General features: G+C 35.4%; 2 protein-coding genes across 6 annotated transcripts in view; one reads left to right on the forward strand and one right to left on the reverse strand.

The window, feature by feature from the left end:
* LOC131059750 (uncharacterized) overlaps positions 1–13,683 on the forward strand; it is a 119,568-nt gene extending 105,885 nt beyond the window's left edge. Inside the window, exons 3-4 of the mRNA XM_057992789.2 lie at positions 13,320–13,388; positions 13,588–13,683. Of these exons, the coding sequence (XP_057848772.2) occupies positions 13,320–13,370 (51 nt within the window). The 3' untranslated portion in view covers positions 13,371–13,388; positions 13,588–13,683. The remainder of the gene's footprint in view (positions 1–13,319; positions 13,389–13,587) is intronic.
* Positions 1–27,619, reverse strand: part of LOC131059747 (structural maintenance of chromosomes flexible hinge domain-containing protein GMI1) — a 411,868-nt gene that overhangs the window by 137,022 nt on the left and 247,227 nt on the right. For all 5 annotated transcript variants that reach the window (XR_009110235.2, XR_009110236.2, XM_057992783.2 and 2 more), the window contains 10 exons: positions 17,589–17,679; positions 17,177–17,211; positions 16,056–16,131; positions 15,720–15,902; positions 15,149–15,295; positions 14,944–14,965; positions 14,734–14,848; positions 14,456–14,572; positions 13,776–14,123; positions 12,216–12,352 (listed from right to left, as the gene is read on the reverse strand). Coding sequence is in view for 3 of the 5 variants with exons in the window: in XM_057992783.2 (XP_057848766.2) it covers positions 12,216–12,352; positions 13,776–14,123; positions 14,456–14,572; positions 14,734–14,848; positions 14,944–14,965; positions 15,149–15,295; positions 15,720–15,902; positions 16,056–16,131; positions 17,177–17,211; positions 17,589–17,679 (1,271 nt within the window). In the remaining 2 variants the exon portion in view is untranslated. The remainder of the gene's footprint in view (positions 1–12,215; positions 12,353–13,775; positions 14,124–14,455; positions 14,573–14,733; positions 14,849–14,943; positions 14,966–15,148; positions 15,296–15,719; positions 15,903–16,055; positions 16,132–17,176; positions 17,212–17,588; positions 17,680–27,619) is intronic.

A 27,619-nucleotide genomic window follows, 5' to 3' on the forward strand; every position in this document is an offset into this window, starting at 1 on the left:
GGATCTAGAATATGGAACTTCATGCTAGAATGTAGAAATATTATTTTTGAAAAACTAACTTGGAATGTAGGAGATGGGGGGGGGGGAGCCCTTTTCTGGGAAGATTCTTGGGAAGGTTATCCTCCAAACACAACTCTTTACAACTTTGAGAATGCTAAGGAGATTTTGCAAAACCTCTGGGGTGAACATGTAAAGGATTATATCATCCCGGATAATGAGAAAACAACCCTCTCAAATATCCTTAGCAACAGATGCATACTTCTCAATAACTCTAAGGATAAACTGATTTGGGGCTCATCCAATACTGGGATGTATAACACCAAGGATGGGTACAACCTGTTAATGGGCAAACACCTTTGGCCTAAATCCGAATTGTCCTTGCACTTATGTTGGGACAAACTCTGTATACCCAAGGCTGTTCTCTTCACATGGCTAGCCCTCCAAAAGAAAATCCTTACAGCTGATCGCTTCACCAAAATGGGTTACGAGGGGCCAAGCAGATGCCCCTTATGTGAAAAGGATAATGAAACCGATAACCATATCCTTCTCAATTGTACATTTGCAAAGGAATGCTGGGAATGGCTGTGTTCAAAATTAGGATTTATATATGCACTTCCCAATGATATTCTAAGTTTGTTTCAAGCCTGGCCAAACTATAATAAACAAAGCATTTACAATATGCTTTGGAAGATTTGCCCTTCTATTTTGATTTGGGAAATCTGGAAAGCGCAAAACCATAGACTGTTCAAGAATAAACAGATGTCTACTACTCATCTGTTTAATAAAATAAACGCAATCATCATTGAAAGAGTCATCAGTAGACTCTCAAACTGAATTGGCTCAAGCAGCACTATGTCACATTGGGATGGCCTTATGCGAAATCAATGGCCAGGACTTAAACTTCCAACTTTCGCAAACAACCAGCAGTTGAACAAGACCAAAGCTAGGTTGGAATGTAAATGGTCACCACCCCAACAAGGATGGTTTAAGCTCAACTTTGATGGGGCTTCCCGGGGCAACCCAGGAATGCTGGGATTGGTTGTGTTATCCATAATGATGAAGGCAAAGAAATTGCCTCCCTTGTCAAACCTTTAGGTATAACAACAAATAATAAAGCTGAGATGACTGCTTTAGTTGAAGGTTTAAAATTATGCATTAAACTCAAAATCATCAACCTGGAAATTGAGGGAGACTCTGCAAACATAATAAATGCTCTCAGGAAAGAAAGCACTCCTGATTGGCAACATAATTCCCTTCTCAGATGCGCACTAGATATTCTTCCTGCTATAACCAATTGCACTGTTAACCATATTTTCAGCGAAGGAAACATGAGAGCAGATGAATTAGCTAATCTAGGGGCAGACGAGTCATTCCTATTAACATTACCTACTTCAGATTCCTTGCACTCTTAAATGAAAATGGGCAGTGTAGGAGGTTTTAGATTGACCATTATTTTAAGAATAAATTTTTTAAAAATATTGCTCTTGGTAATATATGCATAGACCTCCATTTTCATATGTATATTTATAGTCATATAAATATTACTGATATTGCTATATCTATTGACATTGGTATAAATGAGCACACTCGTGACCGCCTAACCATTGGTATTTATATGACTATAAATATACTCAGGTCCACTGGAAGTCTATTTATATATTAACATGTAAAATTTCAATATAAATATGGAGGTGAAACTTAAGGTGGCATTGTAGGCAAAAATATTTCATTTTTTAATCTCCTTTGGTAATCAAGTAAAAGAATGGATTATTAACACTTATTCTGGCAGAATGAATGTGATGGCCCTAGTTTTAGATAAAAATAATATTTAATGATACATGCTTATGAAGATAACAGAAAATGGAATTATAATTCAGAATTTGGAGAATAGTTATTTGTACTAAGTATGGATTATAATTTCGAATTTGATTATTATAACTTAAGGAGATGGTTGATTTCATCTCCCCTTATGTTATTGTAGCCTTGGTAATCTCTTATCTTGAAATCAACACACACAGACAACAGATAATCCATGTTGACCCCAAGATAAGAGATGAATAAGGTTGCAATGATTTAAGGGGGTGTTTGATTTCAATACGTTCATAATAAGGGGTTATTTTCTTTTATACGTTATTAGAGCTTTATTGGGCTTATGTTTTCTCTTTCTCCATCTGCTACACCCTACTTTCTTGTTACTCCTTCCCTCAACAAATAATGACATATATTTTCAAAATTACAATTTGCTGATAACCACTTATTTGGTCTACTAACAAAGATCTTAGTTGAAAATATGAGAAAAAATGATGCAAGTTGGATTATGGATTATGGTCAGATGGAGGGCTTATTAAGAGAACTGATAGGGCCCAACAATATTGAATGATCTTACCAGGGCAAGGATTATATGCCTCAAAGAAGACATCTCAAGAATTAAAATGAAGTCAGAATCTACATATACCAATGACAAATATCTCGTGTACATATATATGTACACTACAATGTATTGATAAAAAAAGAGCAACACTGAATTACGAATGTGTAGCATGCAGGCTCAAATGTAAAATGTATAAAGCATAAAATGTAAATAAAGGATTAGTTTTCTGATCCCTTAATGGGATCTAGGCAAAACCGGAGGTTTTCTTTCCTCCATTGTTTGCTACCGGTGCCCACACTGAATAGAGGTGTAAAAATGATCATTTTAACAATAATGAATTTTTTAAGACCTCGGCCTATTATTGTTAAAAAAAAAAACATAAGTTTGTAATGGTGTCATTAAAATACAAGGTAATTTGTTTATATAAAGAGCTATGTTTATAGAAGACATGTCTTATTTAGAAATATCTAATCTAAAAGTTCATGTCCCTTCAAGGAATATGGAGATATCATTCTATATCAAGAAGATTGACAAGTAGAATAAGAAGGGGATATAAGTAGATATATATCAGAAAGGTGCAAGCAGAATTGGAGGGAATTGAGAAAAATACAAAAGTAGAATAACTATAAAGATCATCCAAGAAGAATAACTAGAGTTCATAACATATTAAATACAGATCATTCAAGAAGAGAAATAATGCAATGGAAAGGTTAATACTTGAGCAGCTTGTAATGTGCACTTTTCAAAATAGGATTTAATAATAAATAAAATTATAAATATAAAAGAATAAATGTAGCATCCCTTGCTAAATCTGATTGAAAATTTCTGATTTAAATGCTCAAGGAATATCGTCAAACACTTGTCATGAAACCTCTAATTCGCTGTCATTTGTTTCAGATTGAGTTTGCTTGCTTGAAATGGTTTCAAATGATGTTCAAATGCTTGTAAATTATCACTACAATGTCTGAGTAAAGAACTAGATGCAAATGCAACTTGTTTTGGTCTTTTCAAATGCATATATAAGGAATTCTACATTTAAATGTGCACCAACAGCCAACTGTCATTTTCACAAACATATTGCGTGCATCCTAGTTAACCAAAAATTCACTTGCAGCAGATTGTCATCATCACAAACACTCGTCATGCATACATACATAATTCTGATAACAATAGCTTGTAGTTATTATCACTACTAATGCAGAACACAAGCAATATAATGAATCTGGGAATGATGTAGCAGCAGCTAAATACTGATTCAATTCTCCTTGTATTGCTTCCCACAGGCCTTCCAAATGCTGTGATAACCCTTCTTGAAACCCCTCAACCTCATGCAAATTATTTCAGAATTTTTTGATCCTTCTTTTCCCAAAAATCAAACTAACCCTAGATGGTACGGCTGGGTAAAGAGTATGGCTGGGCTGAGAAGTAATTATATTGCCTGCAGCAGCTGTAAATGATGACAAATTCTCCTTTTTTGAATCTGCTAATGTTTCAATTCTTTCTTCTCCTCCAGTCGATGTAAACTTGAAGAAATCCCTTGCAATTTAAGCACAATTAGGACTCCTGTGTGAAGCCCTCCTGTATACCAAATTCAGAAGATATTCCACTTCCTCAAATGGTCACACAATGAAGATTGATCGTTCTCCAATGGTAGATCGCACACTGACAACTTGGCTTTCGCTTGCAGAGAGAAAGTCATGAAGACAAAATGCAATAATAATGCCTTAGTTCGATTTCCCAAGCAATTTATATATTCTCCATGAAGGGGGTCGAATTTCTCCTAAAAAGCACAATTTTAACTCATTAAACATCTTCAATGTTGGCATAATAACTTAATTTCACCCCCTTGGCCTAGGCACATCACTTAAATAATCAATTGGCCCCTTTTTTATGATGCAAAGACCCCTTCTTTATGAAATATTACTAACTTTTTATAATATAACATTAAATGCCTTATTATAATTAATTATTAATAAAGCATTCACTTTATTAATAATTAAATAATCACAACTCCCCAAATAATCATTATTTCTCAATTTTGTCTACACCCGGAAGTTAACCATTTTATCCAGTGTACCTGCAACTACCTTACTAAAAATAGAAAGGGTCCCCCTCTATGTAACTCTGACTTACTATAAATAGTAAGTAATGCATACGGAGTCCTCGAGACCTCAAACAAAAGCCAAAATTGCTAACCACTGAACACTGGAGACGATACAAACCTCAAAAGACTCTCTTGTTGATGATGTAGCGTTAGAAGTAATCCTTTAGGGCCGATTAGTAAATACCAAATATGTGAATGGCCTATCGGCCTTACATATTTGGTAAACCAATTTACTTATGCATTGATATCGAATATATTGCATCATCGGGTTTTGATGATTAATTATTGAAGTTGTTTATCGGGTTTGTTAGATAAACATTGGACAATCAAATTACATAACCCTAAACCCTATCATTGTCCTTAGGATCCCTAAACCCTATCCATTTTTCTTTTATTTTCCCCAGTTTGAGACTCAAAGCATCGTCATATGAAAACTAGCTTGCCACATTCGTAAGTCCCCTCATGTTTACCAGCAAAACACATTACCGCTGAGTTATCCTGAGCAGTCAAAACCTAACAGTTGGAACATTGAGGTTGTCCCCTTTGATCATCTAGAACCACATTAGGGATTTCCTTATTGAAGAGAGGATAGGATACCTAGTATTCTATTCTGTGTTGACCGAGAGAATAGCGTTTGACCTTTCCCACGTCAACACTCCCTAATAACTTTCACATGTTTTATAATAGCACAAAAATATATTATTTATACCCTACAACATAACAAGAGACAAAAAACAAAAAAAAGATTTAAAGCTTATACAGAAAGGCATGCCTATGTAATAGAACTGCACTTCGTTAAGGATTATGAATCATAATTTCTTATTTTGGATCTCATTAATAAGAGCACTTTGTGAAGGAGAATTTTCTTGAGATTATGTCAAGATTTGAACACCATTCAAGAAGGCACACTTTGCTTGTAATGGCCCTCGCCAATTCTGATATAAATTTCAGACTTTGACCCCTTGAGAATTTCGTCAAATACTTGGCATATAACTGGTTCAAAGTACTTCAGACTTATCTTGACATTAGAACCCTTTCTTTCAACAAATAGATGACTTGCAAAACGTAAAACTACTATCTAGGATGATGATGCAACTCTATTTCCTATTATTTGATTTCAATGACATAGTATAGTATGCAGAAATAAAGATTACAGCAGACTGTCATTAAGACAAACAGTTGGCAAACATCATATAACAATGACTAAATGAGGGACATCCTTATAACTCTATTCATGAATCAAATAGGCTCATTACATTCATTCAACAAGTGTCCAGACTCCAAACACTTAGCCAATGAGTACTGATTTTCAGATTGTCTGAAGATATAAGACAGCCAAGACATACATGCAAACTACTCAGAAATACAATGAAGATGTGTTATCTTAGAACCTGGTATAAATCGCTAAAGTGAGGCGATGAAGAATCAAGCAATATCCACTAACAGTGAGCCTCCAATGTGCAAGATCGAACCATGTCCAATGCCGCCCCTGCTTCTGCAAGTAGTAGGTCTGAGATGTAAAAGTGAACTGCATAAAAGTGCTCCAAATCACCTCCTAAAATGGTCGGCCTCACTCCTAGAGGAAAGCACTTCACTCAATGGTGTGTCTCAATGCCAAATCATGACGTTATAACCCAAATCGAAGGGTTCTTGATGCACAGGTCCGTTCTGATCACCCAAATATGGCCAAATCTATCACCCAAAACTCTTCAAAGATATCACAAAAGAAATCGCCTTGCCTCCCAAATGATATCGCTGTCCTGCAATGTGGAATTCGATGCACAAATGATGATGAATGAACCAAGATCGTGGGTTGGGTTAAGTCTACTCCAGTCTGATAACTAGCTGCAACTTAATTTGATTCACTTCCAAAATGCACCAAATAGCATCGGGCTCTTCCTTAGATAAGATCGCTGACCTCAAACATATGAAAGCTTGCATCTACTATGACCCAAGAACAAAATCGTGGCAATATGAAGGTCTGAAGCAAACTCCTCAAATCTGATATGAAAACTCCATAAGCTCAATGTGAAGAACTGAATATTCCTCACTCACAAAGCAACCCTTCAGAGGATCTTCCACCTCCTCAGTTATGCGGATCGAAGGGAGGTATCGTTCGTTAAGACCAATTCTACAGATGTAATGTCCCTACTAGTTAGAGATCATTAACCTGCAAAACAGATTGTTAGAACACAACAAACATATATATATATATATATATATATATATAAGTAATCCAATTTGCAATCTAACTTTAATACTTAATTAACATAATCGAAATTTTCATCTAATAAAAAAGGATACAAATGCCATACGAAAGTATGTCCTTAGGCGGCTGTGAAGCTCGCCTTCTTGGTACCCCTTGGTCCCAAGCCCTCCAAGAAAACGAAGATGAGTTCGAATCCTGTACCCAAGCCATCCAAGGAAGACCCTTGTCTATTCCTTGCCTTGGGTGATGCCTCCATCATCCAAGTCCTCAAAGGGGATCCCATAACTTCATTTGCAGCCTACAAACCCAAAGAAGACAAATAAAGAATTCACTACAGCGGCTTCAAACATTGTATGCCAAGTGTTTGACAATATTCCTTGGGGTTCAAATAAGCGAAACAGGGTCAGATTAGCCAAGGGATATTACAATTTATCTATGGGAAGTAAATCATTGTGGTTGTACTTTGGTTGATCTAGAATAGTTCCAAAGATATGAATTGATTGGCAAATGTATGCTTACTCCAAGCATACCCTTCATATGTGTACTTGTGTTACCTCACACTTGTTTACTCCATGAGGACATCTCTCATGTATGTTTAATGTTGCTTGGTATAATAGAGTGTACGGTTTCATGCTTTACGTGCTTGATGCATTCATTGCCTTATGCCTGACACATGTACTTCGTGCCTTACGTACATCCATGATTCATGACTTGCAACTATCCAATGAGCGCTTGTTTCATATGCTTTAAAAATATATGTATGCCTTGAATAAATGCTCATATATTTGTAGGTATGCTTCATGTCCTATAGGCTTATGCGTATTCATATGAGTGTTTCATACCTTATGTGAATTCATATGTATGATTATAACGTAAGTATTTTCATGTGTATGACTCAGACCATGTGTATATTCATGCCTTGCAATGTATATGCTTAATGTCTTGCTCATATCTATGTGTCGTACATGTATGATGAATACTTAATGTATATTAGGAGACGATTCAATTTGAGAAAAAATGTCGATTGCTTGAGGACAAGCAATTTCGAGAAGGGCAGACTGTCATGTCCCCTCCTTGATCATTAGGTAGAGCATAAATAAAACAATAATTATTATTATACATTAATTATCAACAAATGATTATTTGAAATTATTAAGTAATTATTTAATGTTATTATATTTAATCATATAAATGAAATCAGAAAATTGTCTCATTTATGAGACTTCACGATTTTCCTCTAAGGTTCAAAGACGACGAGTAGGGACTTACGCAATATCGGTTTGAGTGGAGATGATGGGTAGTTTGATAATAGTCATCAGTTATGGTTAGTAGTGATTAAGGAATAATATCGATTATCATAAGGAAGGAGTTAACATTAATATACTAAGAGGAAATAAATCATTAAATATGGATTAATTAAATAAGGTTAACATTAATAAATAATTAAAATATTAATAGATTTAATACATATAAAATAATAAAGGAAAAGTATTATCAAACAAATGATTAAATTGGTAATACATTTGATATATTAATAATGGAATGTATTATAAAGTAAATGGTTAAAATGTTAATGGGTTTTATAAAGTAAATGATATTATAAGTGAATGGTACTATAAAGTAAATGATTAAAATACCATAAAGAATATTAAAAAACAAAGAAATATATTTAATACTAAGACTACCCCCCCTACCCCGCACGAAGTGATGCGACCACTACCCTCACATCCCTTCGCGTGGAAAGGGACTCGTGGAGGGATGCAACCTTTCCCCTCCACGGGATATATAAAAAGGGAGGTCAGCGCAAGGATAGGGGGAGGGGAGTGTACAGGGAAAAGAGTTTAGAAGGAAGTCTGGGAAAGGAGCAGACTGCGAACAGCAAGGGTAGAAATAGAAACCACTGCTGCAGTTTACTAACAGGTAAGTAATGAATATTGTAATGTATATGTTAATGAATAAATATTTTAATATACATGTTAATAAATGAATATTTAATGTATATGTTAATGATTATAATTAAATGCATATTTAATATATATGTTACTGAATATAAGTAATGAATACTTTAACATATATGATAATGAATGGTCTTTTATATGTTAATGAATATGTGTAAATATGTTACTGAATAGGTATAGGCATATGTTAATGAATAGGTGTAGATATATGTAATAAATACATATTAATGAATGGTTAGGAATAGTTATTATAATTGTGAATATATGATAATGGATATTCACGAATATATGTTAATGGATAGTTTTCGGAATATATATTATGGAATACTAGGAATATGTAAATGTAGATTAAGGAACGGAAAATAGTAACAAGTTGTGAAAGGTAATATAAATGTGATTACATGATGAAGGCTATAGGGAGGAAACTCCCTTAGTCTAATGGAGGGATTATGATAATTCCTAGGGCAGTATATATACTGAAAACTGATATGCATATGTATGGCTTGGTTGATTAACACTCAACCAAGAAGAGACGGATCTGGCCGATTCCCTTTGAGGACTTGGATGATGGAGGCATCACCCAAGGCAAGGAATAGACAAGGGTCTTCCTTGGATGGCTTAGGTGTAAGAGGTTACACCCAAGTCAAGACTCGACGGATCTAGCCGATCCCCTCTGAGGACATGGATGATGGAGGCATCACCCAAGGCAAGGAATAGACAAGGGTCTTCCTTGGATGGCTTGGGTGTAAGAGGTTACACCCAAGATAGGATTCAAACTCATCTTCGTTTTCCTGGAGGGCTTGGGACCAAGGGGTACCAAGAAGGCGAGCTTCACAACCACCTAAGGACATACTTTCGTATGGCATTCGTATCCTTTTTTATTAGATGAAAATTATGATTATGTTAATTAAGTATTAAAGTTAGATTGCAATTTAGATTACTTATATATATATATATATATATATGTTTGTTGTGTTCTAACAATCTGTTTTGCAGGTTAATGATCTCTAACTAGTAGGGACATTACATCGGACAACCCTTGGCTGCACAACTCAATTCAAGAAGACAACAAACAACTGATGCCAAAACATGTATTCTCCTCTTCAATTTATTCTTTTCATAACTCATCATAAGATACCTTCTAGAAGATAGGGTAGGTACACTTTATATTATTTTATTATACTTCATATTTAAATGCACTTTTTAGAATATTATTTCATTATTGTTAAAGTGCACACGTCTCATGATACGTGTTGTCCCCTTATATCACCAAAGACCAAATAAAAATAAGATGTGAAGTCACCAATCTCCGCCACATCGACCCCCCCTACTCAACTCCTTTGCCTACGAGGGTCAATTATAGCCCAACCTCGTGAATGTCCACGTACTAAGGAGAAGGGGACATTACATTGCTCAATATATACATGGGCATGCTTAATGTCAAAATGCACACCTTGTAAAGAGATTAGCAGTCTCCTTTATGAGTATACTAGGGACAGTTCGTAGTCACAAACCTAGGGCGTTGGCACATGCCTCACAATAATATATTTTTAAACAAAATAAATTATGTAAAATACGTGCACCTAAGACACAAACACACACTTCAAAAGAGAAAAATATTCCAATTTCAAATCACGTAGGGCATAGAGGCACACTTTTAGAAAGAAAATCTTGCTTCAATTTCAAGATGGTAAAAAATCTATACAAAGGTGCATACTTGCAAGGCATGGGTGCACCTCACAAAAGGAAAAGTTCAACATTCAAAAAGCCTTGTTATCAACTTCACACCTATGGGGCAAGGGCACACCTCATGAAGGAAAACTCAAATTTCAAATACAAAGATCCGAAACCAATGTTTGGGTATGTGAGAGGCTGCATTCTGGACCTCAAAAAAAAACTATTCAAATCCAATTATCAGGTGTTCCGAGAGGGTGTAGTTGTACACCTCAACAAAATAAAAATGTAGCTCACATGAAAATTTGAAAACCTAATCATCAAATGCATGTGGTAGCATGAAGTGTGCACTTGTAGAAAAGAAAATTCAAATATTAAGGAGTTATTGTACAATTTCACACGAAATATGGAAGTGTCCACATCACCAAAGAGATTTTTCAAATTTCAAAAGCTATGTTATCAAGTGCACACCTAATGATCAGGTCAACACCTATACAAAAAATATCAAAAGTGCAAGTTCAAATTTTGCTTTATAGCATATTGATGAATGTGTAAAGTACAAGCAAATATCTATCAAAGGGATCCAAAACATCAAAGTGAAGTTTTCAAAGTTTTGGATCTCTTTAGAGGGTTAGCCATAATTAAAAGAAAACAAGCAGAAGCATCAAAGTCATCCAAAGCTCCCTATCCAAAATCCTATTTTGGAACGCCCTAAAAAATAACTCACACTACTTTTAGCAATCACATTTTTCAAATGAAAGAGCATATTTAAGGATCTGCTATTTTTAGCTAGAGTTATTTTTATCTCATGCTATCATAGAAATCTTTATTTTTAGTACAAAGAGACCATGCCATTTTTAGCTTTTTTTGTTATTAACTATATATCACCTAAAATATACTATTTTTAGATCTCTTGTCAAACAAGAGATGTGTTGCTAGTCAAGAAATGTGACTTTTGAACAGTTCATAATAATTTCAATGAGAGTTTGTTGAAGTTTAGTACTTAATTTTAATGAATAATATTTTCTAATAAAAAACTGCACTTCAAACAATCAGATATTTTCAAATTAGAAATTACAATTAGTTATTTTATATATTTCCATACAATAACTCTATAAATATTATAAATACATGCACTTTTGCATTTAAATTTCTTGCTAGTAATTTTCACACGTACCTATTTCTAAAATTACAAATCACCTAATGTTGTTATACAATATTCATTATTCATTCAGTGCAATTCATTACACCTATTTTTCTTTTAAAGGTGCATTGAGATGTCTTAATATGTGTGTTGAGGTACATTGAATAGCTTTTATCTTTGTATTGCAGGTCTAAATGAAGTGGTGCATCATGGCTTTGCATTATTTTCTTTAGTTAATTTACAAAAGTTTTCATGTTTATATTTTAACTTAATCAATTTGTATGTGCACTTGCATTGTTCAATATTCGGAAATTCAATATGTATGATGAAATCACATATCACAAAGCAAGAAAATTACTCTAGAAGGCATGCTCCCCAATATAGAAAGATGTATCTTCAAGGCCAATAACGTATTCTAAAAGCATTAGTACAACTGAAGGTTGTGCATTGCAAGTTTGCAACACACAATAATCTATATAGAAAGTATTTAAAATGGCATTTAACAATAATAAACAACAAACAATAAACAATAGATTCTATTTGATACCCTTTTTATCCAAGAAAGAAAGGAAAGCACTCCTATATAGTCCAAATGTGCTAAGACACAATTGAACATACAATACACAGTTCTTGATATGCCACCCATACAAATTTCGATCATCATCATTCATAATACATTCAAAGGTTACCCACCACAGATGTAAAAATACGAACATACAGAAACAGGTTGTACATTTGAAGCAAAGTTTCCTTACCTTGCAATAAGTCGCTCCAATTTGCCACTCGCTAGATCTGACAGTTGGTTACTTAATTTCCAATGACCAACATTGTCTGATGCCTGTACACACAAATCTATTTCTCTGTACAATGGATTTGCATGTGAACCATCAACCTAAAATGGAAACAATTGACCATAATTATAGAATAACATTGATATATGCAATTTAATGCATTGACCAAACAAACTTCATTTGATTAAGAAATTGTTTTCTGAATATTGAGCATCCTTATAGATAATAGTGATTTCAAAAAGGCACTAACATGTCTCATGCTCACAAATCATACAACTTGAAAAATATACAGAAGCATTTTTTAGTACATCCACCAAGCAAGGGAACTTCAGATGCAAAATTACAATAATAACATAGTATTGCATTTAAATATTTACAACAAAAGAAATCTAGAAACAACAGAAGCTAGACTATTGGTTTAAAACCATGTCATACACTAGGATACACCATGTACAAGCATGCATTTTACTAACTAGTAGAACATCTTTTGATACAAGAGAAGCACTGTAATGTCCCTTTCATAGGCATCATCAATTCATGGAGAACCTTAGCCTATTTTAATTCCCGTAGGCTAACTGCGATGCATTAAGGGTATAACTCATTTTAAATTAAGTTATCTAAAATCATTGACTTTATGGCTATATTATATTTAATTAAGGTTAACTTGCCAGAAAATTTCAATTAGCTTTAGAATGCTTAATGTTTGAATTTGTAAATGATTTTTAATTTTTTTAGCTTCCCAAATGTACATAGTTTGTTTAATTGAATTGATTCAGCTTGTCTAAATTTGTTAATTCATTAAAATTTCATTAATTTACACTTACTTGAATCAATCTTTTTGCAATGTTTTTCTTTTTTTAATCGAAAACAGAATTTGCACATTCGAGTTAAAAGATGATATTATCATATTTTTATCAATTACGTTAATTCAATTACAATTTACGACATTACAATTAATTTTTAAAATACATTTGAATTTTGCATGATTTTATAATAATGTTCGTGTTCAAACTACTGTTTGTCATAGTTCCAAAGCTTTGCTAATAAAAATGAATGTTATTCCCTCAGCTCCAAACCACAGGAAAAGGGGACCACCAACAAAAGCATACATGCATGTGAAGTCATTTGTTCGAAAAGGTTTGTATACATTGGTTCAGGCCTTTTCATGCCAAAATATCCTTACATGTTACAGGTGGCCTAGGAGATATTTCTTGGTTCTACTTATATTTCTTCTAGTGATGTACAGAGACTCACAAGTACTTAATATACATTGATCAATTAGAAAAGCCATGCATAAGATACTAACAAGAAATGGCCAACAACTATCTACCTTCAGGCAACATACCATTTAATCACAATTCAGGTAGATAGAACAAGATGAGCAAAGAATCCTTATATATGAAAGCAGAAGATATACCCAAATATGATAAGGTGCATCTCTCTTCCTCATTTTTTAAATTAAATTAAAAATAATTTACAAAATTCTGCAATCAAGATATTAAATGATTAGAAACAAAAACCTACCAATGAAAATATAAATTTGTATCGCCCTGCTTTTGTGAACATTTTCAACAAATTGTATCCTTCCATTGAGAAACAATACAAACCATTGACTCTTTTTCGAGAAGAGGCCTTTGTTTGCATTGTATACTTCACATCATTTCCAGCTGAACTTTCTCGAGCACATTCATATTCTCTGACATCTTTAATATCCATCTTCATTTCCCTGCTTTCCTTGACAATATATTTTTGATCTGTACAATCTAAACTTTTATCCATATTATCTTTAGTAAAAGAACGCGGTCTTACAACAGCAATAATTTCTTTTGGTAAATCAAAACCTGCTTGAACTGTTACTTCTTCGGGAAATCCCTGAAACAAACAAACAGGCCAGACCAAAAATTACAAACACTTGAAACATTCTAATGTCATTTATAATTTAGATGACGTCTATATCACAATATATTGTCATTGCATCACATTGCCTCTTTCTAACTATATAAATGTTGAAAGGAACCTACTAATCAGTGCAACACCCATTGGAACTTACGTAAAGCATCACTAGTATCCCATAAATTAGAACCATTATGACTTTGGCTACAATGAGAACAAACAAAATAAGGCCTTATATTATCAGAAATTTCAGCCACATCATACCTAACCACTTTCTTGTAATAGTAGTTGACTAAAAAATTATCACTCACCTTATCAACATCAAATATATGTACTTGTTCAGTATTTAATATGTCAATAGATGCGGGAGCCTTTAGCGTCTTTTTCTGAAGCTGATTAGTCCATGTTTTATCATCCACAGCCTGACACTATAGCCAACGGAAATCAGATAATAAGAATCATTGTATGACATGCAAATTAGAAGACAAATATTTTACTGTCTCATACAGACGATGTATATCGTTTCGGACAAATTATTGAATGTTTTGCAGAATTGTCACCTATGCAAAATAAGATAACAACCACTTACCTTTCCAGATGATATCAATTCCAGAGGAAGAGATTTCGAAATCCCAAGTTCAAAGCTTCCATTTCCTTTGGTTAACATTAGTCTGCTTCCAGCTTCTTCAGGGCATTCCATAGGCCTGCACATTACATAATCATGTACAATAACATTAGTACTTAATTGTATGTGCTACATGCTAGTGAAATGAATGGTTTCATAGAACAGGATAAGAACCTGCAAGTCATTCGAGCTTCACCTGCAATGCCACATAATGGTTTTAGATGTTGCAGACTCCAGCTAACAAAAAATAAAACTGACTATTCTTTTTGTATCCTATCCATATTCATTTAAATATGAAGTTTGGTACACAAAGATATCATCTGATAGTCTTCTATTAGATATATTAAAAATGAAATACATTTATAATTATTGATCATACCTGGATCACCATCTGAACCCACACACAAGAAATACTCTAAAGTTGCATAAAAATTCTTCCCACCAGTAGCTCCTTTAGCAATCTTTATTCTTTGCCCAGTCTTCCATAATTGTCCCTTTATTCTTATCTGCCTAAGCACTCGTAACACTAAAGAATAAAATATTTTGCATCTGTTAGATTATCACTACTCAGATACTTACCAAAAAATTTATTACCAGTTTTGGAAAAAAAGTTGAACCAAGTTCTCCTAGACACATCCAAAGATGCACTTCACTTCTACAAGGCATATTCTCATATTGGGGATGTTTTAGAGTAACTCACTTCCATCAAATCATACACATCGAAAGTTGTACTTCACTTTCTATCAAGGCATATTATCATATTGGGGAAAATTTAGAGTGACTTGCTTCCATCAAATCATGACAGTCCACACAGAATTCTGTGATCACTTCTTGGAACAAAAAGTATTTTTAAATCCCTAATGCAGTATTTTAAATATACAGAAAGATTTGTGATATCTATGCAGACAATGACATAAAGAACCAACGTTCAATACATAAATGCATCTTACCTTTGTGTGAGATCCCAAGATCCTTCCCATTGCTAGGATTTAAAATCCACACCACCTCGTCATCACAATATTCTGCCTCTTCATCATAACTGTCGTGCATTGCTTTTAGCCAGTTTTCATATTCCTTATCCAGTTGATTAACTGACAGTCGCTTACCATCTTTCTTTATATCAACATGTATCACTGAAAAAGAACCACATAAAAAATAATAATGTTTAACTTAACAGAGTTCTTGATGCATAACTCTAAAATCACAAAAATAAAACACCTCTCAGTTTAATAAACAAGCTAAAAGGTCAGCAAAATAAAAATAATAGCTTACAGTAAGCTACCTACTTGGAGAGCTAGCATCAGGCTTGTGCCCAAGATTCCTTAATGCAATAGTGAATTGGTTCTTGTGTGCAAGGTCAGTCTGCAAAAGGAACGTACCAACAATGTTTGAGATATCCTCAACTAATGTGTAGAAAGAATTATTATCCAGATTCCAATCCATTTAATTTACAGATTCAAATCATTCAGCACTAAAAATTTTTATATCTAACTTTCCACTAGCCCATCTTCAAACCAGCTATTGACCATTTTCCACACAGTAATAACATACAGGATGTCTCACTGGTCAATTATAGAGGTCAACAAACATAAAAGGGCAAGATATCTGGAAGGTCTTGTTTCATTTGATCCACAGGTCCATTATAATTCTCAACATGTGTCTTTTAGCTTTTCCAAATTAGCTTTTCCTGTATATATTATCATAAAAAGTAAAACTAAAAATATTCACGGCGGTTCTTTCCATTCCATTGAATTCATATCTGGTGATATTTAAAGTGTTCCCATTAAGATATGTCAATCAATTCAATTATTCAACCATACTTCTACTTGTAAATTATAAATTGCAATGATTTAGGCAGCATGATCAGTTCATCAATTGGTTTCCTTAAGCATTGCAATGAATAATCTCTAGACAATCCTACGCTGCAAGAGTAAAACCGCTTTGCCCATTGCCACAAACTCTTTATTCATCATCTCATAAAATCCAGTCACACTTATCTGTTAAGGTCCAAAATACAAGAGAAACAAGCTGGAAACAGAAAATAAAATTTTACTTCACTTTAACAGAATTCAGAACAGAATAAAATTAAAACTGTAACTACAAAAAAGCATACGAGTTACTTTAATGACAGATCCCTATTGATGCAATGTTATTTTGGATGCCTTCTTGAATATGGAATTTTGTGGTCTCTATTCAAAATTGTGAACTAATATATATGCAAAGTTGATAGAAATAATTGTCTTCTATTATACATTATTCACTATCAAAACAAAAAGACTACATAAAGTATTGCTTCCTCTCTACACCAAAGCAAAAGAACTAGACAATTATTCGGGTAAGTCAAATCTCTGCATCTAAAGCTAAAAGTTTAGTTCACAAATACAATTTAAGAATATCTAGGACTCACTTTAGAAGTTGTTGGTACAAATCCAGCATCCGTCTCTGCACTCATTCCAAAATATATTACCATTAAATCAGTATCTTAGCTCCTACTCCCAGTGACATTATGATAAAGTGATGAATTTATAGCAGTTATTCACATACAACTATTCAACAACCATGCACAGTTGTTTTGTATTATAAAATATTCTGAGATGATGCCTAAAGATAATTCAACATTCCCTGAAAACAAACACCATGGCCATATGAAGAATATATTACAATCCACCTTACTCATCTTTAAAGGTAGCAAGAGGCGCAATCATCCAATAGGATGACGAATAATAAAATAAAGAAATTATTGATAATAAAAAATCAGAAGACACCCTATTATCAAATACCAACAGAAAACACATTTTTCAAGTTGCAATGCTTCATACCCACAACACATTTCACCCTTTTATAACACTGTTGTGGAATTAATGCATTCTCTATCCTCCTGCGCTTGGGCTCCATAAATGGAAGCCGACCCTGTTAAGGAAATCCCATTAGTATAGCAAACAAATATGGCTAAATGGTTTCAAACCTATCCTACCAAAAACAGGTGCCAAATATCACAGCCTTAACATCCAATAAAATGTTTCAAATTACTCCATTAAGGAATAAAATGTTTTCTGTTGAAAATAAAATAAACAAGAACAACCATCAAAGATAAACATTTGTCAATCACAATTTGAATTTTCCTTATCCTAACAGAGATTTTAATTTAAAATCTTCATGGAAAGTACCAAATAAATCTAAGTTTCTAAAACCTATATAGCAGAAAACATAAATTTAATTTAATTTCACATGAGGGTGACTAACATACTTGAAGCTCTACAAAGTTTCATTACATTCTCATTCATACTACATGTTAATGTTTCATGCACAAAATGGCACAGCTAATATAGTGTCAACTTAGAATATATAAAAAGTAATCCATTTTCAAACCATGGCGTTTTCATATATGATGACAACCCAAATTACTATTCCAGGATTTCTTTCAATGGAGATGACCCATTTGCTAAGCACACTACATAAAAATAGATCGACCTACATAAAAAAATTATTTACTTACAAGTTTAAATTTGATTACAAATCTCTCTAAATTTGTTCCCTATAGCCCCATGTTCCCAAAAAGATATGAAATGCAATACAAATTTCCTCTTTCTTCAACAACATCTCAAGTATCAATTCCATGTGAATCCCACCAAGAAATAATTCCTGCATTAAGAACAAATAGCAACCATTTCGTATTAGCTAGGGAAGATATTTCACTCCCACAACCAATCTTACATTAGGGTTTCGTCTAAGGCATTTGAGATAAACGAAGTTCAATCTAACAGAGAAAATATGATTTGATAAAAAAGTTCAGAATGCCTCCTCTTTCTTTTTCAACACTCTTATAAATTATTTTGAGGAAAAATATTTAATTTAATTTCTTTTCCTTCTATTTTCCCAAAAACCCTAAAGTGACCTCTTTTGAATTTCCTTTTGTACTTTAGTCACTACAATATCATCCTCAAAAACCATTTAATTTTGTTGGACATATTGTCATCAATGTCAAAGGAGAAGCTTAAGATAAGCAATCAAAATCTAATCACTATCATAAGACATCTAATTGCTGAAGCAAATCATAGTCATGGCCGACTACGTCAAAAAAACTTTATCAAGAAATGAAGGAATCACTTTTGGTACCCAAAACTAGACTTTGATGTGCATTTAATAGATAACTTTATATTTATCTATGTAGGCCGAACGATGCTCCTTTTTGCTGGCCAACCTAGGTGATTCAAATGTCAAAATAAATAAATAGTATTTACTTTGTAGGCTGATCCCCTCTTGATGTTGGTTCCCACATGTCAAAGGATCTCCTAAATAAATAAAAAATTATTTATATTTTGTTTGGGCCGACCTAGAAGAATGTTTCCAATTTCACAATGGTTGGCTTCATTTCTTGTGGATAATGGAGATTGTCTCGATTCATAGAAAGAGTAGTGCAGTTGTGACTAATTGAGTATGTCTCAATTCATTGGTTTTTTGCAAGTTTGATAGTCAAGATATTTGTTGATGTGTTTATTTTGGTGTTTCATGAGTGAACGAAGAGAATTAGTTGATATGCTTCATCAAAGTTTCCAAAAGAGTCGTTGTGTTTAGTCCTTGCAATATTTCGCCTTTGTTTGGATTCATGTAATAAGGGGGGGAAGTTGGTCTTATATTACATCAACAACTATATTATAGGTTAGATTGTTTTGTAGATAAATAAAGTATGCTAATATATATTAAATAAATTAATGATAGGTTAGTTTATAGTTAGTGAATATATGATAATTAGCTGGGAAGTTATTGTAAAGTCCCCTTCCAGCAAGTGATCACTCCTGGTGATGAATAGCCTATTCAGGAGGCCCGTAGGCTATTTTTGGCAAAATTAGGGTTTCCATCTTCCGATAGGATTTTGAGTAGGAAGCAGTTGGAGTTTGGCAGAATGAATCAAAGTTTTCTTTTGGGTTTTCTGTAAACTTCATACTAGTATGACATGCAATCAGTTCAGGGGAGTTTGCAAAACTTACTATTTTTAGTAAATTGATGTCAGTTGTCATGATTACTGGATTTTTCTGGGTTTCTCGTTCGAAGAACAGTCTTTTTGGAGTTATTTTCAAGACTTACTATTTTTAGTAAATATCATTTCAGGCAGTTCTATTTTTAGCAATTCAATTGTGAGTTCTGACCCAGCTCAATTTGATGGTTTTCAGCACTTCAATACATCATTTCAATTTGGCATAATCAGTATTTGATTTTTAGTGATTTATTAAATATTATTACTTTATGCTAAAGTTAATATTTAATGAATTTTGGACGACTTATGGAATATACTTTGCACCTAGAAATATTAGATTTTCCCTAAGTCAGTGGCATGATTTAAGGAGGCATATTTAATGAGTTTATCATGTTTTAAGTTGCAAGTTATACACCAAGGAAAAAGTTTGAACTTTTTGCCTAGGAGTTGGACGCCAAACACATGAGGGAGTGGGAAATGAAATGCAAATGAAGTTGTAATTTGGACGCCATTTGGAGGTGAATTTGGGGTCTCCGAATCTATAAATATGAGAGCTTGGTCTCTTATTTAGCATCTTAAACATTTTTATAATGAAGTGCTGCCGAATTTGTGCCAGACTATTACTTCGAAGTTTCGTGCTTCCTAGCTTGTGGCAGTTTCGTGCTTGTGTGATAGTACCTAACTGTGGGAGAGCCTGTTTCTCATCCAGAGGAATAGAATGAGCTTCATTGTGATGGATTCTGCTGTGGTATTTTCAGTTTTCTGAGTAAAGGTGTGTTTTGGTGTGTTCCTGGTTGCAAAGTGACTGAAGCAGTTTTTCGAATATACCTCCTTGCCTGTTGATCATTTCATTCTAGGTATTTTCTCTGATGTTTTCTACCACTATAGTGATGAAGTCCACCAATTTGCAGCTGCAAGTTTTGCTGATATGAATTTAATGTTGCACATCGAACTTTTCAGCTACAATGCCATTTTCCATAGATGCCTTGGGATGTGTGCCGCTGGTTTTTGGACCTAAAGTTGCAGGTTTGAGGTTCTGAAATGTTTGCTTGCGTCATCTAGTTCATTTGCTTTTGATTTGGTGTGATCCTGAGTAGATTTGAATTGGTTATGAGCATTATGGTGTTTTCGGTAGTGGCTGGTCTGCGTGTTATGCAATTTCAGAATTAAGAACAGCAACAGTTGTTTTATGTTTGAAGTTGGTTTTAGAGGTAGCTTTCATTGTGAACACAGTGTTCTTCTATTCTAATCGATTCTCTCTATATTGTAAGGTTGAATAGTAGTACCATCAACCACTTCTGGATTGTAAAGCATACCTGCTGAAAAGTGGAAGAGGCTGGCTTGCCGCCTACATTTGATATTTGTAATTCTGTCCTCTCGCTGCATAAGAAGTAGAATGATATTTTGTTTGTAATGATCCTCCCCCTGCATAAGCAGTAGAGTGATATTTTGTTTGTAATGGTCCTCTCGCTGCATAAACAGTTGAGATAAGCTTTGTTGTAAGTGTTCAGTCCTCCCGTTGAAATATTGCGGTAGAGTTATTCGTGCTTGGTTTTGCTCTTATTCTCCTTGGCTGGTTTACTGCCAAGCTTTCTAGTTTTCTATTCCCACTAGAAAGTGGAAGGGGCTGGCTTGCCGCCCATTATTGTAATCAGTACTTTCAGCAGTTTACATCTAACGATCCCCTCCTACCATATGATCTCACCCTCCCAGTTATGGTCAACAACATTTCAAAGAAGAGGCTAGTTGTTCTTTTCACAGAAGGTCTTGAAGAGCCCTTGAAAGGATGGGTCAAAGCATTTGATCCGCCTACCTTAGCTAAAGCCATCAAGAAATCAAGAAGTATGGAGTTGGCTGCCCCTAGGTCCAAATTTCTGTCCAAGTCCTCTTCATTTCGGAAGGACAAGAAGAAATTTTCCAATCAGCATAAAAAGTTTCCTTCCCGGATGGATGATGCACTTCGATTTGTATTCCCCTCTTTCATTGATTTTCGGCTTTTCAAAGGACATTGTGTGATATTGATTTTTTGAATGATTCTCGGACATTGTTGGCATTTTACGTGATTTTACTCAAACTTTAGCTTTTTCGGCTCATGATCTGGTTTTGAGAGTTTTTCTTTTCGGCTTGGAAAGGGCGATTTTGAGATTTAAGTCATTTTCGGTCATGATGGGGGAATAACGCGATTTCTCTTTAATGATTCTCAGACTTTCTAGAGAAGCCGCGCAACTTAATCCCTTTTGCTATTTCTACCTTTTCGGCTTATTAACTAGTTCTCCAAGTTTAAGTCGATGACTTTGGGTTAAGAAGGCAATATGAAAATCATGATTTCGTTTTCCTTTCCTATTTTCGGCTCACAATAGGGTTCTGCGAGTATGAGAATGGTTTTCGGGTTTGAAGGAGATTCGGCACAATTTTTCCCTTGTTAATCTCTGACACGATTTGGGTTTTCTAACTGGTGCAATTTCAGCTTAATGATTTTCTGCTCATTGAATCGAAATGTGAACTTGGGCGTTTAGTATTTCGGCATAGGGGGCTGATTTTCAAACCTTTGCATTTTGGCTTACTGAAGAGCTTTGAGAGTTTGACGTTTTCTAGGTTTTCGGCCTGGACAAACCATTTGAGAGATTCACTCTATTAGCCAATTTCAGGTTATGAATGGACTTTGTGAGCTTTAAGAATTTTCGGCCTAAATGCTAGTATCGTGCTATTTAACTTGGTCTTCTGTCCTTTTCGTCTTGTAAGCCGACTTTGCATGAATTCAGACTTGGAATGACTTCTCATGATTTAGGCTTCTAACATGATTTTCTCTATGATCATTCTCGGGCCAAATGCCTCTATTGCGCGATCTTCATCTTTCACTGCATTTTCGGCCAAATGACCCTCTCTAATTTCGGGCTCTTAGACAATTTTTCAAGTTTCTGAACTTCGCATTTCGGCATAGGAAGCAACTTTGCGTGAATTTGATATGTATTTTACCCTTTTCGGCCTGTAAGCAAATATCATGAATTTTAGTGATTTCGGGCTGAGGGGTCAAAATGCAAACTTCCAAAATGTTATATCTTTCGGAAATTTAGGGCAAAGTGCGTGATCTTCACTCCTTTTCTAAAATTGGCCTTATGAGCCGATTTGAGAGTCCCTCTTCAGACTTCGGCCCACAAGGAGTGTTTGTAAAAAATTTGATTCCTGCGTTCTTTGAAGCCTTTGATGACAGACGCGAGGGTAACATGTATTCGCCCTAAGACTTCGGGCTTCTCTCCTAGTGGGCAGACCATACAAAACGGGGGGTCCCTGTCAATTACGAGGTGATGTGTGTGAGCACAACAAGTCCATTAGAAGGAACATTGTACTTGTTCTTTGTAATAGTCCAATAAGCTTCGCGAATGCATCTGAGATGACACTCCATGTGGCTCTTCCAAAGAGAGTAATTAGTACCATCAAATCTCATACACCATCCCAAATAACCTCAAGCAGTTAAGCTTCTCAGGAGGAACCCGCTCTGATACCAATTGACGAAATAGCTCTGATTCCGAGCAAACAACTGAAGGGGGGTGAATCAGTTGTCTCACAAAAACTTACACAAATTAAACTCAATCTTAGATCCGATTATTAAGCATGAAAGCATGAATCGACAACACAACATGAACACACATAACACCAAGATTTTTGACACAAAAAACCCGGTCAAGGAAAAAACCACAATGGGAACCTACCCACAATATGATGATACTCTTTTAGAAGTATATGAAATATTACAATGGGGAATGCACATGCATTCAGGCACACTGCCTAGAGCTCACTACTCAAAAACAAGAACAACAAGGGCTACAACTCAAGGAAGACTCACTATCTTACAAACAAGTTCGGATCACATCCGGAAGATCACGAACTGACAGAATAGCATCTCTGGTTACAATTCCGATTAAGCACATAACAACTTCCTCACACTTCTTCTCTGTCTCCGAAAGATTAATACATTATTCACTCATAAACTCATCTATGGCACACTCAATTACAAAGATATTACATTCATTTATACATGACATCAACCTTGGCAAGATCATCAAGGTCGGCTCAACACACATCACCTAATTACAAAAATATAACCACACACACTACAAAATCAAATGCGGAACAAGCAATGTCGGCTAAGACATAGCACAGACCCATATCACATGCCTCGAATGCGAAACACCTCCGAGAATTATGCATCAAACATCCGCAACAGGCTACATGCATCTGATCGGCCAAAACAATGAAGAACACTAACACATCAGAGATAATCATCAATCACGCGCACAACAATCAATGTATACCACCAACAAAAAAGGCACACGATCCACACATATCGACAAGCATCATGAATTACCACCGCAACAACTCAAATTACTAGAATCACATCATCATTATACCGAACTTCAAGAACACTAACTGCAACGACTGCCAACCTGGAAAAATCACTTGTGGAGCTCTAAACCACGAACCACTTGAATTGAAGATACACATGAACTTCCCAAATACTTCTCCAAATCTGCAAATCAAGATATTGCAATGTGGAGCAATGTAGATCAAAATACTGACGCTCTGGAATCACTGAATAACAAAAAAACCGGCCACAACATAGATATCCATAACTCACTCAAATCTTCATCTGGACGTCTAAAAATTGCAATAAAACATTTATACACAATCCTTTACAAACCCTTTAATCCGAACAAACTCAAAATTGAGCACACTACAACACTATCACAGACAGAGAAATATGTTGACATCAATTACGACACATCTCTTAGATATCACTAAAGCACATATTTGCAGCACACTAACAGAAATCTCCAACAACGTCCAACAGGTTCTATCCTGTATGGCCCAAGTTGCACCTTTATGTATGACTTGTAACGCTTCCTCACGTACGACTTGCTCATGTATAGTAAAGTTCGTATGGCTAGACTCCCCCTGTGTACAAACTTTTTAGCTTACTTATTTGTATGGTGTTCTTGTTCATATAGTATGTTTTTGTACATCTTGACGACCTCCTCAACTTGTTACTTTCTACAATGTTCTTGTTCAGATGGTATGTTTTCACAGGGCTCAACAACCTCGTTAGCCTATTTCTTCATACAGTGTTCTTGTTTGTGTGGTATGCTTCTATATCTTGGTGACCTCCTGTACGTACGACTTTGCTTCCTCCCTTGGTCCTACAATGTATGGATGGTGATGCCCATACGGTTTGTTCCTCTCTTCTTTGTATGGTATCGTGGCAAACTTCCCTTCATGCATTTCCTGTGCAAATCTCCACCACGTACAAACCAAAGTGCAACTTGTACAAACCTATTGCTTCCACGTACAGCCAAGTCTTCACTACGTACGGATTCCCTTGTGCCTAGTATAGTTTATCTCCATCCTCATATGGGTCTCTTTGTGCATTGTAAATATTTTGGCATACTTCCTTCAATTGCCATACGGATTTGTCACATATACTTCCTTTGTACAGTGTGCTCAACTTCAATGTGTACAGTTCCTTCAAATTTACTTCCCCCCACCATACGGTTCTTGTGCATAGCTTGTGTGCGATCCTTTCGTCAACACTATAGAGTTCCCCAATGCTAATTTGGCCCACGTGCAAGCTCACGTACAGATTTCCCTTCCCTCATCCATAGGGATCACCTCCACTCCCATACAGCTTCCTCCAACTTCTCTACACCTTCTCATACGGCCTAATCCTCGAGCCTATCCCCGTACATCATGTTCAGACTTGTCCTATGTATGAACTTTGCGCTTCCTCAATTTTGTCAATTTGAAGCATGTTGCAATCGTGGTGGAATACTTCGTAGACCTCCATCTACTAGTGAAATAGTCCGTTCAAAGAACTTGTTTCATCCTCCGACCAATCTTCCGGTTCCATTACCCCTTCGTCATTTCATTCCATCCTCTTCCTTCCTCTATACTCCACTTTCCACTTTCAAACTCAGAGTCTGAAGATGCCAATTCTTCATCACCACCTGATTCCTCAAGTCAATGACATACTTCCTTCCCTTTCTCTCGACGGAGACTACGTTCCAAGTCCAATTGTGATCAGCCTTCATAGTGATTAACACCCTCTTTCGAGGAGAGCCTCGTACGCCTTCTCTAATGGGTTGATGACAAAATCTAAGAAGGGTTGTGTGTCGATCGTTACCTTTTGTGCCATCAAAATCCAAATTGGCTTAATGCCATGCTAGTTGGCACCCACCAAGTCGAACGGTGGCAACCAAAGTGTAGGTTTTCCAAGGCTCTTCCAAGTTTCCTTCACTAGTACATTAACTCCTAAGCCTCCATTGACAATGATGTTCATTAATTTCATTCCCATAATTTCCATCTCCATGACGGCTAGCTTCCTACAAATGCTAACTGTCAACAACATCTGGTCACTCGACCCCTCCCCTTCAAATGGAGGTTTCTCCATCGGTTTCTCTTGTGGCTTGTTTTGTTTGTGATGACTGGAGTTGTCGTCACCAACCATATTCTTAATTTCCATTCCTAGTTGCGGCATAGTTTGAAGATGATCTATCACCTTGATGGGTAAAGTTATCTGTAACACTCGTCGATCTATGTTCTTATGTGACACTGATCGCAATAATATACTTGCAGTTTTGTTGGAGGTTATTCATTCCTTTACCAGCACTTGTTCTACTTCTACTCTAGCTTCTTGGAGTCATTTCTTCTCTCTATATGGGTGCAAGTACACTGCCTTCTTCATTTGTGCTCTCGTGATTGTCAAAACTGCCTCATCTTTTTCCACCACATCCGTCATACTAATTCCCTTTTGCTTTAGGAAGTCGGTGTCTTCATGATTCCCGAGTCCACACCATTTACACAATAATTGTATGTTCTCCTTATTTTGGCAGGTGTTCCTATTCACTACATTGCCAACACTGTATAATAGGATATCCTCTGGAGTCGTACTAAATTTGATTTTTTCCTCTTTCATTTTGATAACTGCCTGACGATGCATTTTGTGGTTTCGATGGAGTGGACTCTCCTTGTGTGAAAGTACTTGTGTATTTCCCGTCTTCAAATTGTATTGGCACTCCTTGATTGAATGACCCATCACTTGGCAAATCTCACAAAACATCTTTTTTGTACAATTATCTTTCATGTGCCCCTAAATTTTGCACTCAATACACCATAGTTCATTACTCTCTTTATTGGTTACTTTCCTTGCCTTCAATTCTTTCATCATTCTCATCATATCTCGTCGTAGGGCCTGAATTGTTTTGGATTCTTCATCACTACTACCTTCGGTGCTCCCGTCATCATCAGTCTTCCTCTTCCCTCAGGAGGATGTTGTTTTTTCACTCTCGATGTCCATCGCCTGATTGTAAGCATCGACATAAGAAGATGGAGCCACTACTTTCACCTTCTTGCGCAACAAGGGGATTAATCCTTCAGTGAACCACCTCTTCTTCAACAGTCGACTGGCTAGTTCTCCATCTTGTTCAACAATTCTTTTAGCCTAAAATTGTATGCTCACACATTCTCATTTTTCCCTTGCCTAGTGTTGTAAATTTCTACAACAATTTCAATGCCATCTCTCTGTTGTTTACATTCTTCCTAATATGCCTTCTTCAATATGTTCCATGATGCTTTGTATTGATTCACTAGGTGTGTATATGAGTTGATGGCAATTCCTTGTAGGGTGCCGAGTAATGCCTTCAACCAATAATCTTGTTCATCTTGATCATTCATCTCCCATAGTGTTATGCAGGTCTTACAATGTCGTGCGGGCTCTTTCGATCCTTCCCTTGTAAATTTAGGGACTTTTTGCAAGGTACCATGTGTATTCAAATAGATTGGACCAGCTTTCTCTCGCTTGCATTCCTATGCCTCTCTTGCACA

This window comes from Cryptomeria japonica, chromosome 3 (genome assembly GCF_030272615.1).
Source record: "Cryptomeria japonica chromosome 3, Sugi_1.0, whole genome shotgun sequence".
Classification (NCBI taxonomy): Eukaryota; Viridiplantae; Streptophyta; class Pinopsida; order Cupressales; family Cupressaceae; genus Cryptomeria; species Cryptomeria japonica.